General features: G+C 39.8%; 1 protein-coding gene and 1 long non-coding RNA gene across 2 annotated transcripts in view; one reads left to right on the top strand and one right to left on the bottom strand.

The window, feature by feature from the left end:
- Positions 1-6576: 6576 nt before the first annotated feature.
- On the bottom strand, positions 6577-10872 carry LOC113904287. Its single transcript, XR_003514475.1, has 2 exons — positions 7959-10872; positions 6577-7252 (listed from the first exon to the last, which is right to left on the bottom strand). It is a non-coding gene; the product is annotated as an uncharacterized LOC113904287 (long non-coding RNA).
- The window catches only part of IL7 (interleukin 7), a 62832-nt gene continuing 42423 nt past the window's right edge, over positions 7249-27657 (top strand). The window contains exons 1-2 of the mRNA XM_027561241.1: positions 7249-7551; positions 13819-13952. Of these exons, the coding sequence (XP_027417042.1) occupies positions 7542-7551; positions 13819-13952 (144 nt within the window). The 5' untranslated portion in view covers positions 7249-7541. The remainder of the gene's footprint in view (positions 7552-13818; positions 13953-27657) is intronic.

Below are 27657 nucleotides of genomic sequence, written 5' to 3'. Positions count from 1 at the left end.
AGAATAGTGTATGGCATATTACTTGATAATTGTGTGTTGAATTTTTTTAAATGGGGTTATTTAGGGTTGAGAGAGATTTCAATACATTTATGTGCTGACCTTCACTATTTCTAGGAAGATATAATGATACTTTCGAACAATGCAGTGAAGTATTATGTATTCTTTGAGTAATATAGCCTATGAAATGGTAGCTATTGGCTTCGATTTCCTTGTTTGTTTGACTATGTTACTGATTCTCTCTAATGTTTAACGGGTTTTCTAACCATGTCTTCCTCTTAGACTTTTTTTTGACCAACACTTTTCATTTGATTTGTCTTAAGTAATACATTATTTTTATTACCAGTGAAATGTGATACATTCTATTTCTTGCTATTTCCCTCCTTTCAAAGTGATATTCTGTCATTTTCATTCTCTGAGCTTTCTAAACTTTTATTCAGATTAGAAAACTAAGACTCCTTATATTCTAATTCCAAACTAACCCGTTTTATAACTTTTTTATTCTAAAGTAAGCTTTATGAAATTAGGACTGTTTACCAAATACAAACATGTTCTTAATGTATTAAGTTATTTCAAGTCATTTTTTTAAGTTTTCAGTAGATATATTTTCACTTTGTAGGGCATGCTTTATGTGGCTGGCCTACAATGAGACCTAATAAAAAAATAGGACGAAAAAATGGATATTGTATTTACTTGTACTAATACACTGTTCATTTAAGAATCAACCTCCGAAACTAGCAGTGTTTGCAGGCATTCTCCAGTAACACCCAGATTTAAATCAGTGACTTTAAAGCAAAATCCAAAAACAATCAAAACAAAACAAAACTGAGGATTTTCAGTAGCCACAAAGATCACTATCAGAAGGAAAAAAAGAGTAGATTTTCAAGGAAATTTTGGGAAGTTGAATCTAGAAAAGTGTTAGGAGATAGGGAGTAGGTTAAATTCATACTTTGCTGGTGTTATTGCTATAGTTGCTTTGTATTAATCTTGATCCACCATCTTATGATTTTAGTTTTCTCCAGGTCTTTTGAGGGCCTTAAGAAATACTTGTTTCAAATTTGTCCTATATTTGACTTTATACAATTCCTTCTTTTCTTTCTCCTGCTAAATATTTATCAAATATTAAGCTGTTAAAGGGGCTTCCCAGGTGGCCCTAGTGGTAAAACACCTGCCCGTTAATGCAGAAGATGTAAGAGACTCGGGTTCAATCCCTGGGTTGGGATGATCCCCTGGAGGAGGGCATAACAACACACTCCAGTATTGTTGCCTGGAGAATCCCATGAATAGAGCAACCTGGCAGGATAGAATCCATAGGGTCGCAAAGAGTCAGACACGTGACTTAGCGCACACAGGCAAACTGTCAAGGGAAATCAATAAACCTTATGGCAAATCTGTTCTATCAAGTAGATTTCTATGGCCGTTCTCTTTCAGTGCTTTTCGCATTGTATAGGTACAGCTAATTCAATATACCATATCAGTAAACGGAATTAACTGAACCTCTGATTGCCAACAACACATCGATTAGTGTACAAACGGATTGGTTAATGCAAACTACATATGCTACAGCTGCTCCTTCTGAAAGGTAATTTGGCAGCATTTTTTTTTATCGGAATATAATTGCTTTACAATCTTGTGTTAGTTTCTTCTGTACAATGAAGTGAACCAGCTATAGTATACATATATCCTCTCTCTTTTGAACCTCTCTCCCACCCCACCCCCATCTCACCCATCTAGGTCACCACAGAGCACTGAACTGAGCTTCCTGTCCTTTACAGAAGGTCCCACGAGCTATCTATCTTACACATGGTAGTGTCTATACGTCAATCCTAGTCTCCCAATTCATTTCACCCTCCCCTCCTCCTCTACCCACCGCATCCATGGATCTGTTCTCTATATCTGCATCTCTGTTTCTGCCTTGGAAATAGGTTCATCTGTACCATTTTTCTAGATTCCACAGACTAGCCAGTACTCAGTCCAGAAGTAGACAAGTAAGTATCATAGGGAACATTTCAATAAGGAACATAAAATTAGGCATAGTGGATTATAGTAGATTCTAATTGTTTAGAATTTAAGGAATGAGATGAAAGAGGAGTGAGTGTAAGAAAAAAATTACTCTGATATCTTGGGTTTCTTGGTTCCATCCTTTTCTACTTCTTCAGAAAAACCTAATTTTAACCATTAATATATAAATATGTTGTAGTACCTCTCATATATGAAAACTAGCACTTCCATTATGCTTTACATGCCTTTCAAGCCATTATCAGATTCCTTTTATCTTCGCCAGACATCCTAAAAAATTGTCTCCTCTCACTTTATTTGCTTCTTCCCTTACATCCCACAAACCAGAATATTATGTCTCACTACACTGCTCTTCTCAAACTGTTGTCATGAGGACCACAGACTTCTCTTCTACTCTGTCCAGTTCAGTGGACATGCTTTTCAATCCTCATCATCTCTTTGTGACATTTGGAAATACTGATAATTAATCTGTTTTGAAATTCTCTCTCTCTGATTCCTGGAATGCTAAGCCAACATCTCTCTTACTTCATGCTCTATTGTTTATCAGTTTGCTCTTTGGCACCCAGTTCTCCACCTACCCTTAATTCCCACATCTCAAGTTTCCTCCTGGCACTGACTGACTCTTTCCTTTCTTTGAAATTGCATGTTGGATGATTTCATTCATTTTCATGGTTCAAGCAATCATTCACATGCTGATATGCATATTTCCAGCAGTTCCTGACATTTTGAAGTGGCCATTTTGATCAAGCCTTCAGAAGAATCCTTTTCATTTTCATTCTTGCAATGCTTGAAACTGGTAGTCTCATCTTATCCCTAGGTTGCATCCCACAAAATAAAATAGGTTTCATTATTGAGCTCAAATCAGTCATATAGTGCTTAAAAATTACAGTTTATAGAAAACAACAGAATTCCCAAATACTTTTATCAAGCTAAGAAAATTAGACAAAAATAGCCCCGGCTCAGTTGAATATGATATGAAGATCAAACATGCACAAATTATGAATATAATTGAAAAATTAAAAGTAAAATGTTAGCAAATTAAATTTAGCATTATGGTAAATTTGTGGTTTATTCAGGAGCAACTGGAGAAGGAAATGGCAACCCACTCCAGTATTCTTGCGTAGAGAATCCTGTGGATACAGGAGCCTGGTGGGCTGCTGTCCATAGGGTCACATAGAGTCGGACTCAACTGAAGCAACTGAGCATGCATGCATGCATTGGAGAAGGAAATGGCAACCCACTCCAGTGTTCTTGCCTGGAGAATCCCAGGGATGGGGGAGCCTGGTGGGCTGCCGTCTATGGGGTTGCACAGAGTCGGACACGACTGAAGTGACTTAGCAGCAGCAGCAGGAGCAACAAGAAAATACATGACCATGTAAATAAATTCTAAATAGTCATTTGATATAACTGAAAATTCATTGTCAAGCTCAGGCTTGAAAATCAAACAGATCTGCTTTAGAATTAAAGTTTATTCACTTACAGCTATTTTTCCATTGAATGGGTGTGTTGTTATTTGTCATTCAGTCGTGTCCAACTCTTTGAGAGCCCATGGACTATAGCCCACCAGGCTCCTCCCTCTGTCCATGGAATTCTCCAGGCAAGAAGACTGGAGTGGGTAGCCATTCCCTTCTCCAGGGGATCTTCCTGACTCAGGGATTGAACCCAGGTCTCCTGGATTGCAGGCAGATTCTTTACCATATGAGCCACCAGGTAAACTAATCTATTTTGGATCCTAGTTTCACTAATTTTTAAAACAGGCCTAGACTTCCTTAAAACTCTAGTTTGAAACACATCTCAAATTTTCCTTTTCATAATACTTTTAAATTAATGTTAAATTCTACATTTTAAATTAATGTTAAATTCTACATTTAACATCTGTTTTCTCCACTAAGCTGAAATCACCTTGATGACCTGTGTTGCTGTCCACAGTGTGTAGCTTAATATGTGTGAGTATGCATGACCAGTTACAGAATTTGTGGGGCCCAATGCAAAGTGAAAATGAGAGTTCCTTTGTCCAAAAATAATTAAGAATTTCAAGACAGTGACTGCAGAGCATTAAACCAAATCTATAGTCCTTCTAAGCACAGGTCCCATGTGTTCTACACGAACACATGCCCATAAATCTGTTTTGTGTGTGTGTGTGTGTGTGTTTGAAATATGTTGAATATTACGCCTGGAAAATTAAGCTACAGGAACTTCAGAAAATACTGATAGAATGATAGCTAGCATTCAGATCTCAGACTATAAAAAATGATCATATTATGTTGGGTAAAAATAGTTCAGATAATTATCAAGAAAAGATTTTCAGATTACCAATAATGAACTATTTAGATTGAAGATTGTGGAACATTTAAAAAGACATTCATTAACATCAAATGATTCTCTCTTTAAGCTGACATTCATATGGTTTTATTTCCATTTTTCAAGTACATTGCATTAATCATTCTGAGAATGTTGTCTTCTTTCTTAATATTTATTGGTTATAACTCATAAACTTTATATACTATTTTGTTTCCATATTGGCTTTTCTGCACCATTGGGTCTATAAGTGAACTTGATGGTAACCACCCAGCTTTTCTAATCACATAACATTAGCATATAAAAATTCATGACATTTCTTTTATCCTTATCTATCTGTCTAATAAAAAATAATGTTCATTTTATCAAAATATCAACTACAAATTTAAGAATACATTTTGGAATTTTTTTCCAAATGGTATTAATTCTGCCATAGACAGAAAAATAATAACTTGAAGTTAGAAAGTGCCCATTTGCATATAATAAAAAAAATGCCCAATGATTTATGAATATTTTTTTCAGAGATTCTTCACATTTAGGCTCAGAGTCTGGTGAGGAATTTACATCTCCTCTTGGAGCTCTGAATAATTTTCCCTCATGCTTCCCAAAAGTTCACTTATGCACAAGCTCTTGTTCAACCAAGTTTTACAGTGATTGCATGAAAAAGGAAGACGGATTTCCTGCTGAGCAAGTTATTGATGGATGCTCTTTTATCTGTCCCTGAAAAGTTAAAAAAATAAAAACTACAGGCTATATGCAGTTACATACCTCAATTCTGCTGTCAGGGATTTTAAATAAATCAATAACCAACATTGTCATGTTTAATTACAAAATTCATTTTTACTTTTCACTCCAGCCTCCTGTTTCTCCACTCCCCACCTCCACCCTAAGTTCCAGTCAGATGGAAATACTTGACATCCCCCCAACCCCCACCACATTCTGTGTCCTGTTCTTGTTCGTTTCCCTTGTTCTCTTCCCCTTTCCTCCTATTTTCCTCCTGTCTTCACAAACTGTCTCTTCCACACATGTTCTCATTCATGCCTCTCACTCAATTGTCCTCTCTCATTCTTTCACTTTCTGCATGGCTGTGTGCTAGACACTTTCTTTTTCTTTTCACATGATATATGGAATCTCGGTTCCCAGACCAGGGATCGAACCCACGACCCCTGTATTGGAAGGGAGGAGTCTTAACCAATGGACCACCAGGGAAGTCCTAGATGCTCATCTAAGTGGAAGTCAGCTTGGCTGGACACAGGGAGGAAAAAAGTCATGGGTACCAGAGAGCCAGGGAGGGCAGCAGAAGCCCAGATCACTCAGGGCCATGAAAGCCCCATGTACAGCAGGAAGTGGTCAGGGAGTGGTCACGGAAAATGGCAAATGTAAATCAATATCCTGCTGCTATGAAGAGAATGAAGAGGTTGTGGGCAAGAGTAGAAACTGGAAGGTCCCTAGACAGCAGGGTTTTAATGGTTAACCTTAGGCAATTCACAGAATAGATTTGGGATTTATTTTAGAGGTATTGCTGACAGGACTTGCCTATGAACTGGATGTGAGAAATGAGGCTAAAAGAGGAATAGAAATCCAGGTTTCAGCCTTAAGCAACACTGCTTCACCCTCTGTTTCATTTTTTTTTTCTTTTTCTCTCTGCTTTCTTTTCCTTTTTTCTTTGTTCACACTATCAAAGAATCTGAAATGCTCACATCGTCAAGTTAATTGACCTGCTTGGGTCTCAACTGAGAACTCACAAATTCCAGAAATTTGTCCTGAGGTCCCCACACTGGAGCAAAGCCATACCCACACTACATGTGACTCTGTTTCTGTCCTGGCATCAATTTCTGCATTGTTCACAGGACTTCTAACCCAAGGATCCCAAGTGTGGACTCTAGAGCTGATTTACAGTAGGTTTGTGTGCCACATTTGTTACTAACCAGGGGAGTGAATTCGGGCATATACTTAAGGAAGTCTTAGTTCCCACAAAATTATCTACCACAGAGGAAATTTTGCCTGAGATGACATATATAAAAGGATTAGCACAATACTAGTACAGAACAAATGCTAGGTAAATGATAGCCATAATATTATTATCACTGTTATTTCTTTACATCACCCACCTTCATTTAAGCAGGGTTTCTGCAGAATATCAGAAACCGAACAAGACAGAAAATATCTAAATAATTCAGGTCTAGAAAAAAAAAAAAAAAGATAAACTTTTGTTTATCTTATAAACTTATCTTTATCTAATAAGCTTCTGTAAACACACAGTCACAATGGATAATTTGATTTATTAGCCAATTCAGACAAACGCACAAGGGAGACATTGTTAGGAGCTATTATCGGTCTCCACTTTCTCCACCTAATTTGGGCTTTAATTTCTAGGTCCAAAGATAGCTCTTCCCAGAGGAGACTGACCCACCGCTTTATTTTCCTTTGAGATCTCACCTGAGCAGGTGCATGTACAAAAGACAGAGAGGAAAGAGACCAAGAGAGGTTAGAGAGGCCGAGGGAGTGGCCCGTGGCCCTCTTAATCATTCATCATTCTTTACTTCCTTTTTTTTTTTTAAACAAGAGGACTTGGCATCGTCCACCACCACATCCGCGGCAAGAGCTGCTACGCCTCCTCCCTGGTTCCCGCTTGCAATAGCCCAGCTCTCGCCCCTCACATTTACGGCTTCTGTGGACTCATTAGCAACCGATGCTTTTAGATCCTAGTCGCCTACTTTTGCCAAGGCGGCTAGAGGTCATTTGGGAAGTCTTTTGCCTCAAATCGCCCGGAATCAGAAGACCAACTCATTCCTCCTGCGGTGCTTTGGAAATCCGCGCGCTCCTCTGGTCTTGGTCCAGGCGCACAGGAAGCGCTCGGGGAGGACGCAGGTGACCAGGAGAAGGGAGGCGGGGGGGTGCTGTGAAGGCGCCCCAGTGATTAACTTGGAGATCGAACCTGCAGACCAAGCGCAAAGTAGAAACTGAAAGTACACTGCCGGCTGATCCTACGGAAGTTATGGGAAAGGCAAAGCGCAGAGCCGGGCCCTGGTGTGTGCCGCCCCCCTTGGGATGGATGAAACAGCAGGCTCGGCGTGGGTAGGAGGAACCAGCGACAGAGACGGCCTTCCCGGCACGGACTCCCGGTAACTCCGCGGAAGACCAGGGTCCTGGGAGTGACTATGGGCGGTGAGAGCGTGCTCCTGCTGCAGTTGCGGTCATCATGACCACGCCCGCTCCCGCAGACCATGTTCCATGGTAAGCGCTCCTCTCTCGGGCGCAGAAATTCGCGCGCCCGGCACTCCCGGGGACTCGGACGCGCTGCGGGGCCCCGCGCTCAGGCGCGTCCGGGAACAGCCTGGCCTTGCACTTTGGACCTGCGGAGAGCTCGGGCTCTGCCCCGGGGCAGCCGGCGACCGCGCCCGAGTACCCTGGCCCATTGCCACTTGCACCTGGCAAGCTGCGTGGGAGCCTCGGTCCCCGACGCCGGCCCTCTGTCCCCGAGACCCGGCGCTGCAGCCTCCGCGCCGTTCAGCTGTGGCAGCCTGCGCCCAGGTCCCGGGGTAACAACGCGCTCCGTCCTTCTCCCGGAGCCAGCGCCGCCCGCTGTCAACCGAGCGCCCAACCCACCCACCCCGGGCTCCTGGTCGCGCCGAGGTACTCACCGGCGCCCCGGGATCTGCGAGGATGTGGGCTCTTGCAGCTCCAAATCCTTAGAGAAGTGAAAGCGAAGCTCCCACGGGACACGCTTTTAAACCCCAAAGGGACAGGTCTCCGGAAAACCCCGTTTTCACCCACTTACTGAGGCTGGGAGTTTCCGACTGGGGCTGTACCCGGTGTCTTTTGCTGGGAAACCAAGTGCTCCGGGCTGGCACTGAGAAGGGACACTTTGGGTTTTGTTTTGTTTGTTCTAAATGGGTGCTCCTTGACGGAGGCAGAATTAACAGGCATAATTCTACATTTTAGACCCTTGCTGAGACCGAATAGATTTTACTTGTGTGGAATACGAATTTTAAATGGGCAAGGACAGAGCTGAAGCGATGGCGTTAGCAGCCATACGGCTAGTATAGAGTCCAAAAGTTGACTAGGGGGAAAAACAAAACAAAAAAGGTGTGCTGGGGGGATTGGGGGGAAGGGAAACGTGCTTAGGGAGGGATCGCCTGAGGAAAATTCTGCTGTTTTACAGTAAATACTTCCTCTATCAAAAGGAGACGAATGGGGAGGGGGCCAGAATAGACAGGAGGTTGTTGTCCTGTTTGATGCCTTTCCTGGCTCCACCTTTAGATTAGAAGAGCTTTTTGCCCACTCACAGGTATTCAAGCATCAAAAAGTGACATAGTCCAGAAGTACCTGATTAGTAACAAAATAACGGAGTAGGGTTTAGAGTATAGAGAATTCTTAATGGGCCTCCTCTAGAAGTTTAATATAGAATTAGAAATTAGGTATATTCCTGTTTTCCTTACAATGCCCACCGAGCTTCTGCAGTTGCTTCTTTCTGGATGGCTCCCAGCTCTTATCCTCCCATCACCTCTGATCTAGAGCGGAGAGGTAAAGCAAGAGGAGGAAGCTAAGGTGTCCATTACTGACAAGGAGGAAGCTAAGGTGTCCATTATTCCATTTCCTGAATATCTACACTAATCATGTAGCATAAGTTATCAGCAACCAAAATATTAGAATTCTAAACTCCTAATAATAATTACTCTGAGTGGCTATCTGCAGTTTGTTCCAATAGATTTCATTAGAGGTTTCATTACTTTTTGTCCTTTCACTTTGACACTTCTTTTGGAAGTTGAAGTAGTTGAGGACCTCCTATGTGGTCCTTGATGATTGTGCTCTCTAGTTTTGATAATTTAATTATTTGACGACCCAAAAATGGAATAGTGGTACAAATGGAGAACTGAGGAAGATTAGAAAGCCTGAACAAGTTTAAAGAGAATTACACAGGGCATCATAACAATGCTGAAATACCTTAGACAAAAATGGAAGAGGTTACTTTGTAGGACCACATTACATGTTGATTTCTCTGTGATGTGAGATTTTTTTTTTTTTCTGGCTGCACCTGTGACACATAACCTAATGTAATAAAACCAAACAGTCAATGTCTTTTTCCCCTTAAATAGGAGTATGTGGTGCAATGTTTCAGAGCTTGGCCAAGGAAGCACCACAGTGAGTTTCATGTGGAGAAAGATGGGGTTTTTGCACATTTCCCTTGAGGACACACATGCAGTTATTTTTACAGGAAGCAGTGTAGCTCAGTGGCTGAAAGCTTAGTTTCTAGACTTTTCAACCTGACAATCTTGGATTTGAATCCTGACTCTTACAAAACTCGTTTTATCCGGGGAAAAATTTGGGCCCCAGATTCTCCATCTGCCAAAATGTTTAGTAATTGATAGTACTTACCTCAAGAAATGGTTATGGGATTAAATGAAATACTGTATATAGTATTATAGGATGGCTTCAGAAATGTCTTTATCTGCTGTTTATCATAGGACTTATGGATAGAATTTATAATCCAATCAATATGTTTGTGGCAAATATTAGAATGCTTTGTGTGAACATAAAATTGATTTTAGAACCTTTAAATGGTGGTTTTCATATATGATTATTTCCTACTGTTTATTAACTTTTTATTTATTCACTCGTTTATGCCAATTGCTCATACTAAAGCCAAATCTTATATATTCAGATAATGTCTTTCATGAAAATAGGTCTATGTAATGTGTACAGTAGACAGTCAATACATACTGATTGGTCTTAAACAGTAATGAAAGATTGGATTTGAAGGATTGTAGAAACTAATTTGTTTATGTTCACTTTGACCCCATAACAAGCATCTGAGGATTGAATGTATTATTTGGCTTAATATAAAAACCAACAAGACTTTTTTAGACAGCCATCATTCTGGTTTAACCAAATTCCCTACTGAAAACAAATTCTCCAGTTTCAATCCCTTCAGGAAATCTAAAGAAAATTCCACAAGCCCAAGCTTGCCTTGCATTATTCTTTACGGTTTATCTTTTTTTGTAACCTAAGGGAAAAGTCAAGGTGGGGGGGGATAGGGTTGGTATTCTATGCATAATCTAAAAATAAAAGCAGAGTCCTTTCCTATTGTGACAACAATGTCAAAAGCAGGCTCAAACTAGGCAATATTAATATGTTACTCTCTATGTGGTATGGAGAAAAGACTTCAGTTGAAGGCAAGTCATTAATGAGAAATCTAGGAACTTCTGAGACCTGGGTTTGAAGCACTGGAATGTATTTGCAACATTGTCCATCAGGGGATTTCAGGTTTAAAGAGTTACTGTATTTGGATGGCTAGGTAGATTCTTAGAATTAAGGTGCTTACGAGTTGAAAGGGATATCAAGGGATCAGTTAGTCTGAGGTTTTCATTGTACAAATTAGGGAAGTGAAGATTTTGAGCTGCTCTGTCCTTTTAGTGGTCTCTTAACCCATTTCCACACCAAGACACAGCCTCCAGGTCTCCCTCTGTGCTTTGTGTTGCCAAGGCTATCTGGAGCTGAGCTGCTGGTGGTGATTTAATTCCTAAGTCACGTCTAACTCTTTTGTGGCCCAGTGAACTGTAGCTTGCCAGGCTCCTCTGTCCATGGGATTTCCCAGGCAAGCATAATGGAATGAGTTGACTTTTTCTTCTCCAGGGGATCTTCCCAACCCAGAAATTGAACCCATGTCTCTTGCATTGCAGATTCTTTACTGCCAAGCCACCAGGGAAGCCCAGGGCTGACCTATTTAACAAGTTAAGTCACTCAGTCATGTCCGACTCTCTGTGACCCCGTGGACTGTAGCCCACCAGCTCCTCCATCCATGGGATTCTCCAGGCAAGAATACTGGAGTGGGTTGCCATTTCCTTCTCCAAGGGATCTTCCCAACCCAGGGATTGAACCCAGGTCTCTCACATTGCGAGCAGACACTTTAACCTCTGAGCCACCAGGGAAGCCCATTTAACAATAGTGGCAACCAAAGACGCTCTAGATAAGGCAAATATTTTTTAGAATTGCACAAAAAAGACTTAATTCCCCACTAAGTCATCATTTGAAAGCATTGATAAAATACCATCCAATGACCAAGTGGATCAACATGAATTTTGGGAGCACTCATTACTGAAATTTGGAATGAAGAGGGCACAATAAGTAGTGCTCAGAAAAAATAAAACTGCCTCCTAAATCGAAGTGTAAAATGTGGACCTTTGAAATAACATTTATGTACAATAGTAAAAATGTCTCCTTTTCATTCTAATGTTTAATTACTTTGTTATTATTCCTTTAAAGCTCATTTCAAGCTATATGGTGTATAAACTTTCCTTATCCTCTATTCCTCCTGAAGTATCCCTGCCAGACACCTTTAAGATGACAGAGAAAAGAAAAAGTTTGGCTCTGCACTATCTATACAAATCTAATTACAAAGTTAGGATACTAAATAATTAGCAATTGATCATTGTTTGAGAATCTTCAGGTGAGAGAGACAATAGTAGAAGAAAGAGAGGTGGAGATAGATAATAGAACCTGGAGGTAGTTTTCATTTAGATAAAAATGATGACGTATTATTAAAAGATTATGGGTAGGCTTCCCTGGTGGCTCAGTGGTAAAGAATCCACCTACTGATGCAGGAGACATGAGTTTAATTCCTGATCTGGGAAGATCCCACGTGTCCCAGGGCAACTAAGCCCATACACCACAACTATTGAAGCTGTGCTCCAGAGCCTGAGGACCACAACTCCTAAAGCCTGTGCGCCCTAGAGCTGGTGCTCTTCAACAAGAGATGTCATGGTGATGAGAAACCCGTGCTTCGCAACTAGAGAAAAGCCCACACAACAAGGAAAACCCAGCACAACCAAAAATAAATAAATAAATAAGATTATTTTTTAGAAAGATTATGGGCATTTAGGATCAAATCCTGGTGAAGCAATTGGCTCAGGTTAGAATCCAGACCCGGCACCTACTATTTATGTTTAACAAAAAGATTAACTACCTGGTAGGACCCTTTGGATCTTTAGAGACAGTAAGTATAAGGCACTGAACAGTGCTTGGTACATGACAGGTACTCAGTTAAAGGCAACTAGCATCATCATCCGGAGAAGGCAGTGGCAACCCACTCCAGTACTCTTGCCTGGAAAATCCCAGGGATGGGGGAGCCTGGTGGACTGCTGTCTATGGGGTCGCACAGAGTCGGACATGACTGAAGCGACTTAGCAGTAGCAGCAGCAGCATCATTAATCTCCTAAGTGAATTCTTGCTCATCATGCGTACAGAAACTTAGTGTCAGAGCTTTGAGTAGATCCTGCCTCTCATTTTGTTTTTCTTACCTTGTTAAATGTCAGTATGAAGATTTGATGTGAGATTCATGTTTGTTCCTCTATCTGCTATCCAGTCTACATACTGTATTGTAAATATATGGGTCACTAACAGCACATAATTTAATGGGGAGAGTTACTCACTTTTGTATGACAGATAATGATGTAACAGATTATAATGTTATCGGGAAGTTTATGATATATTTGACAGTCTTTAGTTCCTTGGGTTCCAAGCAGCATTGTTTGTAATCTTAATCAGGAGTAGGCATACATGTGAAATGTCTTGCACTCAATGAGAATAGTTAAAGTTCACTGGTGAAAGTCACAGGAAATACATTGTCATCAACACTCAATAGTTTACAGAAAGATTCAAACAAGACACTCTGGCAAGCTTGTGAAGAAATAAAATAAGTCCCCATAAAACCAGATTTTAATCCCTCAGGGAATCCCTAGCTTTCTATCAGTGTATTACTATTGCCAAAAATGATGTCATTTATAATTTCATCCATTTTGATTAAAAAATGCCCCTAAATAAGAAGACATTTAAAAACAGATATAAATAATTAGTTAACAGGGTATGAATTTATTTATTGTTTTCCTAACATGTCAAGAAGCTAAACAGGGCTGTGTTTGAAGAGAATGTGAGTCTCTGGGCATTTAGAAATAGAAGATACTGAAAAGATAAGGGGTCTTATAATATAAATGTCAACTTTGTACCAGTTCTAGGAAAGGTAAGCCTTCTAAGGTCCATTATTAAAAAGAAAGCATATGATCATAGTGCCGTACTGTGGAGATAAACTTCCTGCGATGTTGCCTCCAGGAAACAGCTGGACACTTGATCAGCCACCAAGTTTTATATAAATATACAGTCACGTGCCATAGATTGTAAACTTTCAAGAATTTCTCATTTTTAACCTATAGTTTACCTGTTTTTCTGTCAATGGAGCAAAGAGACTTTGCTGTCATCACACCTGTTCTGCACTATCCCAAAGAGTTATATCTGAATTCAAATGAAAGAAACCTAGACTCTAAAATATTGTCTTACTTTGGCTGTTACATAATAATGAACTTCGGAGTTTTTCCCTACACTCTGCAGAAGCAAGATACATTTTAAAAATTCTTAGAAATTAGTGGTCAGGCCAATTGAAACACTGCCATCAGATGATATAATATGACTTAAAACATTTGGCTGATTCTTACTTACTGTTGAATTCAGTTTCTTTTAGGTATATCTTTGGAATTCCTCCCCTGATCCTTGTTCTGTTGCCAGTAGCATCATCTGATTGTGATATTAGCGGTAAAGACGGTGGAGCATATCAGAATGTTCTAATGGTCAACATCGATGACTTGGTATGTGTTCGTTTTCCTCGCATTTTAACTCATTGGCAAAATTTTATATGTACTGTTGGTATGCAGTTTTATATTTTAGTATTTACTTATATTCTTTGAAAGACAGTGAAATAACTAAAGAATAAAAGTGAATGGGGGCTAACAGTATTTTTTTTTTAGAGTTGTCATCATTATATCCTTTAAAAAGAATTCTTTCCTAGACTCCAGACTCATCAATCCTAGTTCCCTTCACTACCAAAATTTTTCTGAACATAATTTAGCATAACTCTCTGCATCTCCTCATCTTCCACTGACAGTCCATATAAAAGCATTACACTGTGGCTTCCCTGGTAGCTCAGATGGTAAAACATCTGCCTGCAATGCTGGAGACCCAGGTTCGATACGTGGGTCGGGAAGATCCCCTGGAGAAGGAAATGGTAACCCACTCCGGTACTCTTGCCTGGAAAATCCCATGGACAGAGGAGCCTGATAGTCTACAGTCCATGGGGTTGCAAAGAGTCGGACATGATTGACAGTCCATATAAAAGCATTGTATTCGAAGAAGGAAAATAACAGAATATATAGTTTAAAATTTATCGTGAAGGGATTTCCCTGAAAGTCCAGTGGTAAGACTCCATGCTTCCACTACAGGGGAATGTGTTTGATCCCTGGTCAGGGAACTAAAATCGAAAAATTATCAAGAAGAGAAAGAGATGTATAGTTATTTTATTTTATCTGAATGTGTGTATTGGCATATACTTAAGTATTTTATATATATATATAATTTGCTGTGGTATTTTTTACTTACTTTGGACATTTTTTGATAACAGCTATTATTCTTTAGGGTAGTTTTAGGTTTACAGAAAAGTTGAGGAGAATGTAGAGAATTCCCACACACCCACCCTCCCTCTGTACAATATCCCCTGTATTTAACATCTTGCATTTGTGTGGTACATTAGTTACAATCAATGAACCAATATTGATACATTGTTATTAACTAAATCCCATAGTTGACATTAGTGTTTGTTTCTCCTGTTGCACAATTATATGGTTTTTGACAAATGGGTAATGTCCTGTATCCACCCTGACAGTATCATGCAAATAGTTTCACCATCCTTAAAAATTCCCTGTGCTCCACTGATTCATACTTCCCTCCCTCCTCTTAACCCATGGCAACCACAGATCTGTTTACGGTCTCTGCGGTTAGCCTCTAAAAATGTCATATAGTTAGAATCATGCAGTTTGTAGCTTTTTTAGACTGGATTCTTTGATTTAGCAATGTGTATTTAAGGTTCTTCCCTGCCTTTTTGTGGCTTGATAGCTCATTTCATTTTATTGTTGAACAAAATTCCATCGAATGGATGTACTACAGTTTGTTTCTCCATTCACTGATTGAAGGATATGTCTTTATTGCTTCTAATTTTGACAATTATGAATCAGTTCAGTTCAGTTCAGTCGCTCAGTCGTGTCCGACTCTTTGCGACCCCATGAATTGCAGCACACCAGGCCTCCCTCTCCATCACCAACTCCCAGAGTTCACTCAGACTCACGTCCACTGAGTCAGTGATGCCATCCAGCCATCTCATCCTCTGGCGTCCCCTTCTCCTCCTGCCCCCAGTCCCTCCCAGCATCAGAGTCTTTTCCAATGAGTCAACTCTTTGCATGAGGTGGCCAAAGTACTGGAGTTTCAGTTTTAGCATCATTCCTTCCAAAGAAATCCCAGGGCTGATCTCCTTCAGAATGGACTGGTTGGATCTCCTTGCAGTCCAAGGGACTCTCAAGAGTCTTCTCCAACACCACAGTTCAAAAGCATCAATTCTTCGGCGCTCAGCCTTCTTCACAGTCCAACTCTCACATCCATACATACATGACCACAGGAAAAACCATAGCCTTGACTAGACGGACCTTTGTTGGCAAAGTAATGTCTCTGCTTTTGAATATGCTATCTAGGTTGGTCATAACTTTCCTTCCAAGGAGTAAGCATCTTTTAATTTTATGGCTGCAGTCACCATCTGCAGTGATTTTGGAGCCCAGAAAAATAAAGTCTGACACTGTTTCCACTGTTTCCCCATTTATTTCCCATGAAGTGATGGGACCAGATGCCATGATCTTCATTTTCTGAATGTTGAGCTTTAAGCCAACCTTTTCACTCTCCACTTTCACTTTCATCAAGAGGCTTTTGAGTTCCTCTTCACTTTCTGCCATAAGGGTGGTGTCATCTGCATATCTGAGGTTATTGATATTTCTCCCAGCAATCTGGATTCCAGCTTGTGCTTCTTCCAATTCAGCGTTTCTCATAATGTACTCTGCATATAAATTAAATAAGCAGGGTGACAATATACAGCCTTGACGGACTCCTTTTCCTATTTGGAACCAGTCTGTTGTTCCATGTCCAGTTCTAACTGTTGCTTCCTGACCTGCATACACATTTCTCAAGAGGCAGATCGGGTGGTTTGGTATTCCCATCTCTTGAAGAATCTTCCACAGTTTATTGTGATCCACACAGTCAAAGGCTTTGGCTTAGTCAATAAAGCAGAAATAGATGTTTTTCTGGAACTCTCTTGCTTTTTCCATGATCCAGCTGATGTTGGCAATTTGATCTCTGGTTCCTCTGCCTTTTCTAAAACCAGCTTGAACATCAGGAAGTTCACAGTTCACGTATTGCTGAAGCCTGGCTTGGAGAATTTTGAGCATTACTTTACTAGCATGTGAGATGAGTGCAATTGTGCGGTAGTTTGAGCATTCTTTGGCATTGCCTTTCTTTGGGATTGGAATGAAAACTGTCCTTTTCCAGCCCTGTGGCCACTGCTGAGTTTTCCAAATTTGCTGGCATATTGAGTGCAGCACTTTCACAGCATCATCTTTCAGGATTTGAAATAGCACAATTGGAATTCCATCACCTCCACTAGCTTTGTTCGTAGTGATGCTTTCTAAGGCCCACTTGACTTCACATTCCAGGATGTCTGGCTCTAGGTCAGTGATCACACCATCATGATTATCTGGGTTGTGAAGATCTTTTTTGTACAGTTCTTCTGTGTATTCTTGCCATCTCTTCTTAATATCTTGTGCTTCTGTTAGGTCCATACCATTTCTGTCCTTTATCGAGCATAAAGCTTCTGCAAACATTCGTGTGCAGGGTTTTGTGTGGACATACATTTTCAACTCATTTGGATAAATTCCTAGGAGAATGATTGCTGGATCATATGGTAAGACTATGTTTAGCTTTGTATTAAACTGCCATGCTGTCTTCCAAAGTGACTGTACCATTTTGCATTCTCAACAGCAATGAATGAGAGCTCCTGTTGCCTTACATCCTTGCCACATTTGCTGTTGTCAGTGTTTTAAATTCTAGCCATTCTAATAGATGTTTCATTGTACTTCACTGTCCTTTTAATTAGCAGCTCCCTAATGTCATATGATGTTGAACATCCTTCACAGACTATTGCCGTCTGCATATCTTCATTGGTGAGGTATCAGAACTCACATCCTACCTGACGTCCTAACTGTATTGAATCTTACTATCCATGGTCATGGAATATCCTTCTATTTATTATTTCTTTTATCAGAGTTTTGTGCTTTTCCTCATACCAATCTTGTTCATATTTTGTTAGAACTATACTTAAGCACAGGATATTGTATTTTGGGTAGTTTTGTAAATAGTGTTGTGTTTTGAATTTCAAGTTCCAATTATTCATTGCAGGTATATAGGAGAGCAATTGACTTTCATATATAACCTTGTATCCTCAAATCTTGCTAGAACTGCTTTTATTTCCAGGAGGTGGTATTGGTATTGTTGCTATTCTTTAGGATTTTCAACATAGACAAATGATTCATTGACCAAAATAATTTTTTTACAGTTTAAGAGCCATATTAATGTAATAGGATATGTTGATTTAACAGTAATCAGTACTTGAAACCCCAAATGACAAAGCAAACTCTCTCACACGTTCATAAGATGGAAATAATTGTCTAATCTTTCCCTTCCTTCCCCTCACTCTTTCTCTGCATACTCATACTGAAGGGGCACAGCTCCTTGGGAAATCAGTGTCTTACCTCTTGGGGGGATACAGGAAACTCAAGATGCTATATAACTGCATGCTGTACCACTTCAATATATAGAACTGCTGACAAAAAATGCACACTACATGGTAATTGCCCACTTTTCCATTTCATGAATTGAGGGCGTTTTCTGCATTAAATTATGCTACCAAATTAATATTTTGAGTCAAGAAATGGATTTTACTCTTTGCTAACTTTTAAAAACATTATTTATTTATTCATTTTAATTTTTGGTCGTGCTGGGTCTTCATTGCTGCCTGTAGGCTTTCTCCAGTTGCAATGAGCAAGGGCTGCTCTCTAGTCACAGTGCAAGGGCTTCTCATTACAGTGGCTTCTCTCATTGCTGAGCACAGGTTCTAGGGCATGGGGGTTTCAATAACTGCGGTGCAGGGACTTAGTGGAATTTCCTGGGTCAGAGTGATCGAACCCGTGTCCCCTGCATTGGCGGGTCATTCTTAACCACTGGACACCCCAGGAGAGTCCCTTTACTTAATCACCTTCATTTCCCAAAGGAAAATTCTGAGGCTCAGGGTCACCCTGTTACGTGGCAGAGCCAGGATCTGAGCTTCTGCTGTTCACCAGCACACTCTCCTGCCTTCCAGTAGCAATCACTGTGTCATTATATGCATTCAGCCAACATTTATGTGGAGCCTGTTATGTGCCAGTTGTGAAAACCCTGTTGTGTGGTGAGGAGGTGGGGGTGTGGGGATAGATGCAAAAATAGACCAGATACAGACCTGTCTTTTAAGGACTTTACATTTGGTGATGGTTAAGTCTTGGTGTGAGAATGCAAGTTGCAGCTTGAAAAGGAGTGGCTGCCATACTCTCATTTTAAACAAACTGGTTGTGAGTCAGATTTGGAAACAAAGAAATATAAACTGTGTGCTAGGAAAACTTCAATAGATCAGCTTGACACCAGGAGAGAAACCATACTGCGGGTTAATGTGCTGATCTCCAGACCTTTTAGAGTGTACACCGTTTAGTAAAACTGTCTTAAGCCTGCACTTCCAGTATCTATTTACTTACCTGTTATAGCATTTGCATAGTAATTGCATACATGTTAGTAATGATATATTCCAAACAATAAAAATTTACAAAAGATAAAGAAAAACTGTAGATAGAATTCCTAAAGCTTTTCCTTCCATGCTTGCCGTGGATTCTCCATTGTAGACTCTACTTTGAAAAGACCTCTAACATAGTGGAAGACACAAGTGTATATATAACAAGATTGTGAGTTATCTTGACGTGATGTTATTTAGACATAACCAAAAGTCAACAGTGATTTGGTCATAAAATAACATTTAATTTCAATGCAACTTTTGAGAATTTACTGTGTACAACGTAAGTCATTAGAAAATAAGATAGTCCTTGTTCTTCTATAATTTATGAGATTAAAGTAAACACATGTTACTGTAATAGAAAGTAATGAGTAGTGCATTACAAAGCGGTTTCATACACATTATTTGAGCTTCATAATATCTCTATGACATGATAATAATAATAATCAATTCAGTTCAGTTGTTCAGTCGTGTCCAACTCTTTGTGACCCCATGGACTGCAGCATGCCAGGCTTCCCTGCCCATCACCAACTCCCGGAGCCTGCTCAAACTCATGTTCATCGAGTTGGTGATGCCACCCAATCGTCTTATCCTCTGTTAGTTATAATAATAATAATAACACAAATTCAGGGTTTACTATGTGCCAGCACTGCTCTGACCACTTTCCATGTAATAATTATATAATTTTAATATAATAATTAGATAATTCCATGTAATGAGGAAAGTGAGACCTGAACCACATAGCTGGCAAGTGGCAAAGCTGGAATTCAAATCCAAACAGTCTAGTTCCAGAAAAAGTCCTCATTATGATGAGGCAAAGCAGGCAATAGCCTGTTTTTTTTTTTTTTTTGGTGGGGCCGGGGGTAGGGGAAACACATGATAGAATGTTACGGTAATAACATAATTAAAGAAGGGTGTCAGGACAATAAGAGGGTAACTGATCTGGTTGTATTGTAGGGAAAGGTGAAGGGGAGCTGGACAGATATTTTGAATACATCTGGATGTTAAAATCATCCAGAGCACATCAGTAAAGTAGAACTGAGTTGTGGAAGTAAGAAAGTACAAATGATGGAAGCCTTGACACAGAATCCATATAAGGTTCAGGGTAAGGGCGAGACTCATTTTTCTACTTAGCTCAGAAGGAATGGAAAATTCATAATAAATAATAAAGGTCCTTTTTCTATATGGTCTACTAAGTAAGGATTTAGATTTCTAAAACTAGGATGTCTAACTTAAATAGAATCAGCACTTTAAGCTTCTTAATATATATTCAGTTAAGTTCAGTTCAGTCGCTCAGTCGTGTCCGACTCTTTGCGACCCCATGAATTGCAGCACACCAGGCCTCCCTCTCCATCACCAACTCCCAGAGTTCACTCAGACTCATGTCCATCGAGTAAGTGATGCCATCCAGCCATCTCATCCTCTGGCGTCCCCTTCTCCTCCTGCCCCCAATCCCTCCCAGCATCAGAGTCTTTTCCAATGAGTCAGCTCTTCGCATGAGGTGGCCAAGTACTGGAGTTTCAGCTTTAGCATCATTCCTTCCAAAGAAATCCCAGGGCTGATCTCCTTCAGAAGGGACTGGTTGGATCTCCTTGCAGTCCAAGGGACTCTCAAGAGTCTTCTCCAACACTGCAGTTCAAAATCATCACTTCGGTGCTCAGCCTTCTTCACAGTCCAACTCTCACATCCATACATGACCACAGGAAAAACCATAGCCTTGACTAGACGGACCTTTATTGGCAAAGTAATGTCTCTGCTTTTGAATATGCTGTCTAGGTTGGTCATAACTTTCCTTCCAAGGAGTAAGCGTCTTTTAATTTTATGGCTGCAGTCACCATCTGCAGTGATTTTGGAGCCCAGAAAATTAAGTCTGACACTGTTTCCACTGTTTCCCCATCTATTTCCCATGAAGTGATGGGACCAGATGCCATGATCTTCCTTTTCTGAATGTTGAGCTTTAAGCCAACTTTTTCACTCTCCACTTTCACTTTCATCAAGAGGCTTTTGAGTTCCTCTTCACTTTCTGCCATAAGGGTGCTGTCATCTGCATATCTAAGGTTATTGATATTTTTCCCGGCAATCTTGATTCCAGCTTGTGTTTCTTCGAGTCCAGCGTTTCTCATGATGTACTCTGCATATAAGTTAAATAAGCAGGGTGACAATATACAGCCTTGACGGACTCCTTTTCCTATTTGGAACCAGTCTGTTGTTCCATGTCCAGTTCTAACTGTTGCTTCCTGACCTGCATACAGATTTCTCAAGAGGCAGATCGGGTGGTCTGGTATTCCCATCTCTTGAAGAATTTTCCACAGTTTATTGTGATCCACACAGTCAAAGGCTTTGGATAGTGAATAAAGCAGAAATAGATGTTTTTCTGGAACTCTCTTGCTTTTTCCATGATCCAGCTGATGTTGGCAATTTGATCTCTGGTTCCTCTGCCTTTTCTAAAACCAGCTTGAACATCAGGAAGTTCACAGTTCACGTATTGCTGAAGCCTGGCTTGGAGAATTTTGAGCATTACTTTACTAGCATGTGAGATGAGTGCAATTGTGCGGTAGTTTGAGCATTCTTTGGCATTGCCTTTCTTTGGGATTGGAATGAAAACTGTCCTTTTCCAGCCCTGTGGCCACTGCTGAGTTTTCCAAATTTGCTGGCATATTGAGTGCAGCACTTTCACAGCATCATCTTTCAGGATTTGAAATAGCGCAACTGGAATTCCATCACCTCCACTAGCTTTGTTCGTAGTGATGCTTTCTAAGGCCCACTTGACTTCACATTCCAGGATGTCTGGCTCTAGGTCAGTGATCACACCATAGTGATTATCTGGGTCGTGAAGATCTTTTTTGTACAGTTCTTCTATGTATTTCTTGCCACCTCTTCTTAATATCTTGTGCTTCTGTTAGGTCCATACCATTTCTGTCCTTTATTGAGCCCATCTTTGCCTGAAATGTTCCCTTGGTATCTCTAATTTTTTTGAAGAGATCTCTAGTCTTTCCCATTCTGTTGTTTTCCTCTATTTCTTCGCATTGATCGCTGAGGAAGGCTTTCTTATCTCTTCTTGCTATTCTTTGGAACTCTGCATTCAGATGTTTATATCTCTCCTTTTCTCCTTTGCTTTTTGCTTCTCTTCTTTTCACAGCTATTTGTAAGGCCTCCCCAGACAGCAATTTTGCTTCTTTGCATTTCTTTTCCGTAGGGATGGTCTTGATTCCTGTCTCCTGTACAATATCACAAACCTCATTCCATAGTTCATCAGGCACTCTATCAGATCTAGGCCCTTAAATCTATTTCTCACTTCCACTGTATAATCATAAGGGATTTGATTTAGGTCATCCCTGAATGGTCTAGTGGTTTTCCCTACTTTCTTCAATTTAAGTCTGCATTTGGTAATAAGGAGTTCACGATCTGAGCCACAGTGAGCTCCTGGTCTTGTTTTTGTTGACTGTATAGAGCTTCTCCATCTTTGGCTGCAAAGAACATAATCAATCTGATTTCGGTGTTGACCATCTGGTGATGTCCATGTGTAGAGTCTTCTCTTGTGTTGTTGGAAGAGGGTGTTTGCCATGACCAGTGCATTTTCTTGGCAAAACTCCATTAGTCTTTGCCCTGCTTCATTCCGTATTCCAAGGCCAAACTTGCCTGTTACTCCAGGTGTTTCTTGACTTCCTACTTTTGCATTCCAGTCCCCTATAATGAAAAGGACATCTTTTTTTGGGTGTTAGTTCTAAAAGGTCTTGTAGGTCTTCATAGAACCGTTCAACTTCAGTGTTACTGGTTGGGGCACAGACTTGGATTACTGTGATATTGAATGGTTTGCCTTGGAAATGAACAGAGATCATTCTGTCGTTTTTGAGATTGCATCCAAGTACTGCATTTCAGACTCTTTTGTTGACCATGATGGCTACTCCATTTCTTCTGAGGGATTCCTGCCCACAGTAGTAGATATAATGGTCACCTGAGTTAAATTCACCCATTCCAGTCCATTTTAGTTCACTGATTCCTAGAATGTCGACATTCACTCTTGCCATCTATTGTTTGACCACTTCCAATTTGCCTTGATTCATGGACCTGACATTCCAGGTTCCTATGCAATAATGCTCTTTACAGCATCAGACCTTGCTTCTATCACCAGCCACATTCACAGCTGGGCATTGTTTTTGCTTTGGCTCCATCCCTTCATTCTTTCTGGAGTTATTTCTCCACTGATCTCCAGTAGCATATTGGGCACCTACTGACCTGGGGAGTTTCTCTTTTAGTATCCTATCATTTTGCCTTTTCATACTGTTCATGGGGTTCTCAAGGCAAGAATACTGAAGTGGTTTGCCATTCCCTTCTCCAGTGGACCACATTCTATCAGATCTCTCCACCATCACCCACCCGTCTTGGGTTGCCCCACGGGCATGGCTTAGTTTCATTGAGTTAGACAAGGCTGTGGTCCTAGTGTGATTATATTGACTGTTTCCTGTGAGTATGGTTTCAGTGTGTCTGCCCTCTGATGCCCTCTTGCAACACCTACCGTCTTACTTGGGTTTCTCTTACCCTGGGCGTGGGATATCTCTTCACGGCTGCTCCTTATCTTGGACGAGGGGTCTCTCCTCACCGCTGCCCTTCCTGACCTTCAACGTGGGATAGCTCCTCTAGGCCCTCCTGGGCCTGCGCAGCCACCGCTCCTCAGGCGGAGGGTAGCTCCTCTCGGCCTCCGCCCCTGGCCCCGGAGTTGGGTAGCTCCTTTCGGCCGTTCCTGCGCCGTCGCAGCCGGGCACTCTCACTGCTGCCCCTGACCTCAGACGTGGGGTAATTCCTCTTGGCCGCCGCCCTTCGGGCATATATTAGGTAATACATATTACCTAATTCTTTTCCAGAAAGGGTGCACAAATGTACAGTTCTTACAGGAATATATGAGGTCATCATTTTTGTCAGCATTGAGTATTTTTATTTTTTATAATATCTAGCAAGGCAATAGAAAAACAACTTGTTTTGATTTACATTTCTTTGATTGCTTGTGACATTGTTTTTTTTTTTTTTACATGTATTCATCATTTATGTTTTTATTTTGCACTGAGATAAAATACAAAGTACTGTTAAAGTGTACAATTTAGTCACTTTAAGTATAGTCACAAGTTGTGCAATCCTCACCATTATTTACTTCCAGAACATTTCATCACCTCAAAGAATGATAAAACCATTAGCGATAGCTTTCCATTCCTCATCACTAGACTCTGGTAGCTACTAATTTACTTTCTGTTTCTATGGATCTGCCTTTTCTCCATGAGTCATACAAATGGAATCATACAATATGGAGCCTTTTGTATTGGACTTCACTTAGTGTAATGTTTTCAAGCTTAGCCCATATTATAGCATGAATCAGTACTTCATTTTTCTTATAGATTAATAATCTGTTGAATGGATATACTGTATTTCTGTTTATCCATTCATCGGTTGAATGGATACTTTTTTTCCACTGTTTGGTTATTATGAGTAATGTTTCTTCAAATCTTGGTTATACAAGTTTTTGTGGAATACTCTTTGATATATACCTACGAATGGAATTTCTGGGTCATATGGTTAACTCTGTGTTTAACTTTTTGAAGAAATGACAAACTATTTCACAAGTGGCTGCACCATTTTATACTCACATCAGCAGTATTTGAGGATTCCAGTTCTCCTTGCTGACTTTTTTACTATAGTCGTCCTAGTCGTTGTGAAGTGGTATGTCGTTGTTCCTTTGATCTATACTTCACTGATGACTAATGATGTCGAGCATCTTTTCAGTATTGACCATGCTTCTTGGCCATTTGTGTATCTTCTTTGAAGAAATTTTTTTCAAATGTTTTGCTCACTTTTAATTGGGTTGTGTTTTGTTTGGCTGTGAGAGTTTTTAAAATATATTCTGGACACTAGATGTTATCAGATGTGCAATTTGCAAATATTTTCTCCCATTCTTTGCATTTATTTTCCTTTCTTTATGGTGTCTTTTATAGCACAAAAGTTTATCTTGATGAAGTTCAACTTATTTACTCTTTCTTTTTTAGTAATGCCTTTGGTAGCATAGTTAAGAAACTATTACCTAATCCAAGATCACAAAAATTTACATTTTTTTTTCTAAGAACTTTATAGTTCATATTTAGGTCTTCAATCTATTTTTAGTTAATTTTGTACATGATATGAGCTAGGGAGTCCAATTTTATTTTTTTCCAGTTGTTCTTCACCTCTTGTTGAAAAGACTATTTTCCTCCATTGAATTGTCTTAGCACCTTTATTGAAAATCAGTTGTACTAAAATGTATAGGTATATTTAAAATTTTTAATTCCATCCCATTGCTTATATGCCCATCTTTATGTCAATACCACACAGTCTTGATGGCTGTAGCACAGTAGTTAGTTTTAAAATTATAAGTGTGAGTCTCCAACTATGTTCTTTTTTAAGATTGTTTTGGCTCTTACGGATCCGCATCACTTATTTAAGTCTGTTGTTGATATTTATTCTACTTTTTTAGGGATTCTTTTGTTTAAAAGCTTTAGAATTTAAATGTAGTACAAAACTCTGGTGATGCCATCCCTCTGTGCAATAATTATACAGCATAACTCCACACACCTATAATCATGGCCATGTCAGTGGTATGGACAGAGGAGATGACAATGGACAGGATGGAGACTGGTTTAAGACTATCTTCTTCCTTATAGCCCTCAAGATCCTTTGCCATTTTCCTATTGGCTATAATTCAGTAAGAGATCATTATATAAGTATGATAACTTTATGACTATCATACTTGTTGAAAACATTTCCCAGTTTACATTTACTTTTTATCTTGTTTTTTTAATATACAGATTTTATTTTATGTAGCCACATCTATAAAAATAGGATTACCTATAAATTAGGATGCAATATGGGCACCAAAGTGGAAGCTGCCATTTCACATTTTAAGGAGAGAAGACAATCAAGTCTTCATGGAACACATGACTTTTTTCTCCTGATTTTTTTTAAAGACAACTTTTTAGAGCAGCTTTAAGTTTACAACAAAATTGAGAGGAAGGTACATTTTTCTTATGTACCCAGTCCTCCGACCTATATATATAGCCTCCCTTATTATCAACACCATTCACTTTTTATGAAATACATCTTTTATGAAGGATGTACCTACATTGACTCATCACAATTGCCCAAAGTCCACAATTTCCCTCAGGGTTCACACTTGTGTTGTACATTCTGTGGATGTGGAGGAAGCATAATGGCATGTATCCACCATTGTAATAACATACAGAGTGTTTTCACTTTTCTAAAAGTCCTTTATGTGCTGCCTGTTTATCCTTCTTCCCCCACCAACCTCTGGCAACCACTCATCTTTATATTGTTTCCTTTGCTTTGCCATTTTGAGCTTTATGCCTTCTTTCCCAATCTGTATACCTTTTATTTCCTTGCCTTATTGCATTAACAAGGACTTATTGAATAAGCAGGGACTTTCAGTACAATTTTGAAAAGAAGTGGTATGACGGGCCATCCTTGCTTTTTACCTGATCTTTGTGGGAAAACTTCGAATTCCTCATTGCTAAGTAAGACATTATTGTTGTTGTTTAGTCACTAAGTCATGTCTGACTCTCGAAACCCCATGGACTGTAGCTCACCAGATTCCTCTGGCCATGGGGTTTTCCAGGCAAGGATACTGGAGTGGGTTGCTATTTCCTTTTCCAGGGGATCTTCACCACCCAGGGATCAAACCTGCATATCCTGCATTGCAGGTGGATTCTTTAATCTGCTGAGCCACCAGGGAAGCAAGCAAGCCATTAGCTGTAGTATTTTTGTGTAGTCTTTATCAAGGTGAGGAAGTTCCCTCTTTTCCTAGTATATTGAGAGTTTTTTTCTCATGAATGGGTATTAGATTTTGTCAAATGCTTTTTTTGCATCAAGTGATAAGATCATGTGATTAAAAAAAAACTGTACTGATGTGGTAGATTAAATTAATTGATTTTCCACTGTTGAATCAGCCTTGTCTGCTTGGAATAAACCCCTCTTGGTTGTGGTATATAAATCTGTTATTTACTAGATTTGATACGCTAATATTTTGTTGAGGACTTTTGCATCTGTGTTAATGGGAGAATCTGGCCTGTAGTTTTCTTTTCTTTTTTTTCCCTTTTTCTTGTCTTTTTCTGGTTCTGGTGTTAAAGTAATGGTATTCTCGTAGACTGACTTAGGATGTGTTCCCTCTTCTCTGTCCTCTAAAAGAGATTGTAGAGAATTGGTCTAATTTCTTTCTTAAGTGTTTGCTAGAATTTATCAGTAAACCCATCTGGACTTGGTGCTTCCTGGCTTGGAATGTTATTAATTACTGATTCAGTTTCTTCAGTAGACATAGGCCTATTCAGATCATCTATTTCTTCTTGTGTTTTGGTCATACATAATTCTTTTCTGTTTTATATTATTTTTTAGAACTTCTTATTTTGAATTGGGGTATAGACAATTAACCACGTCGCCACAGTTTCAGGTGAAGAGCAAGGGGACTCAACCATACATATACATGTATCCATTCTCCCCCAAACCACTCCTCTCCCATCCAGGCTGGCACATAACATTGAGCAGAGTTTCTTGTGCTATACAATAGGTCCTTTTTGGTT

The sequence above is a fragment of the Bos indicus x Bos taurus genome, chromosome 14, assembly GCF_003369695.1.
Source record: "Bos indicus x Bos taurus breed Angus x Brahman F1 hybrid chromosome 14, Bos_hybrid_MaternalHap_v2.0, whole genome shotgun sequence".
Lineage (NCBI taxonomy): Eukaryota > Metazoa > Chordata > Mammalia > Artiodactyla > Bovidae > Bos > Bos indicus x Bos taurus.
Note: the sequence above shows the minus strand (reverse complement) of the source record. Positions and strands in the feature narration are given on the sequence as shown.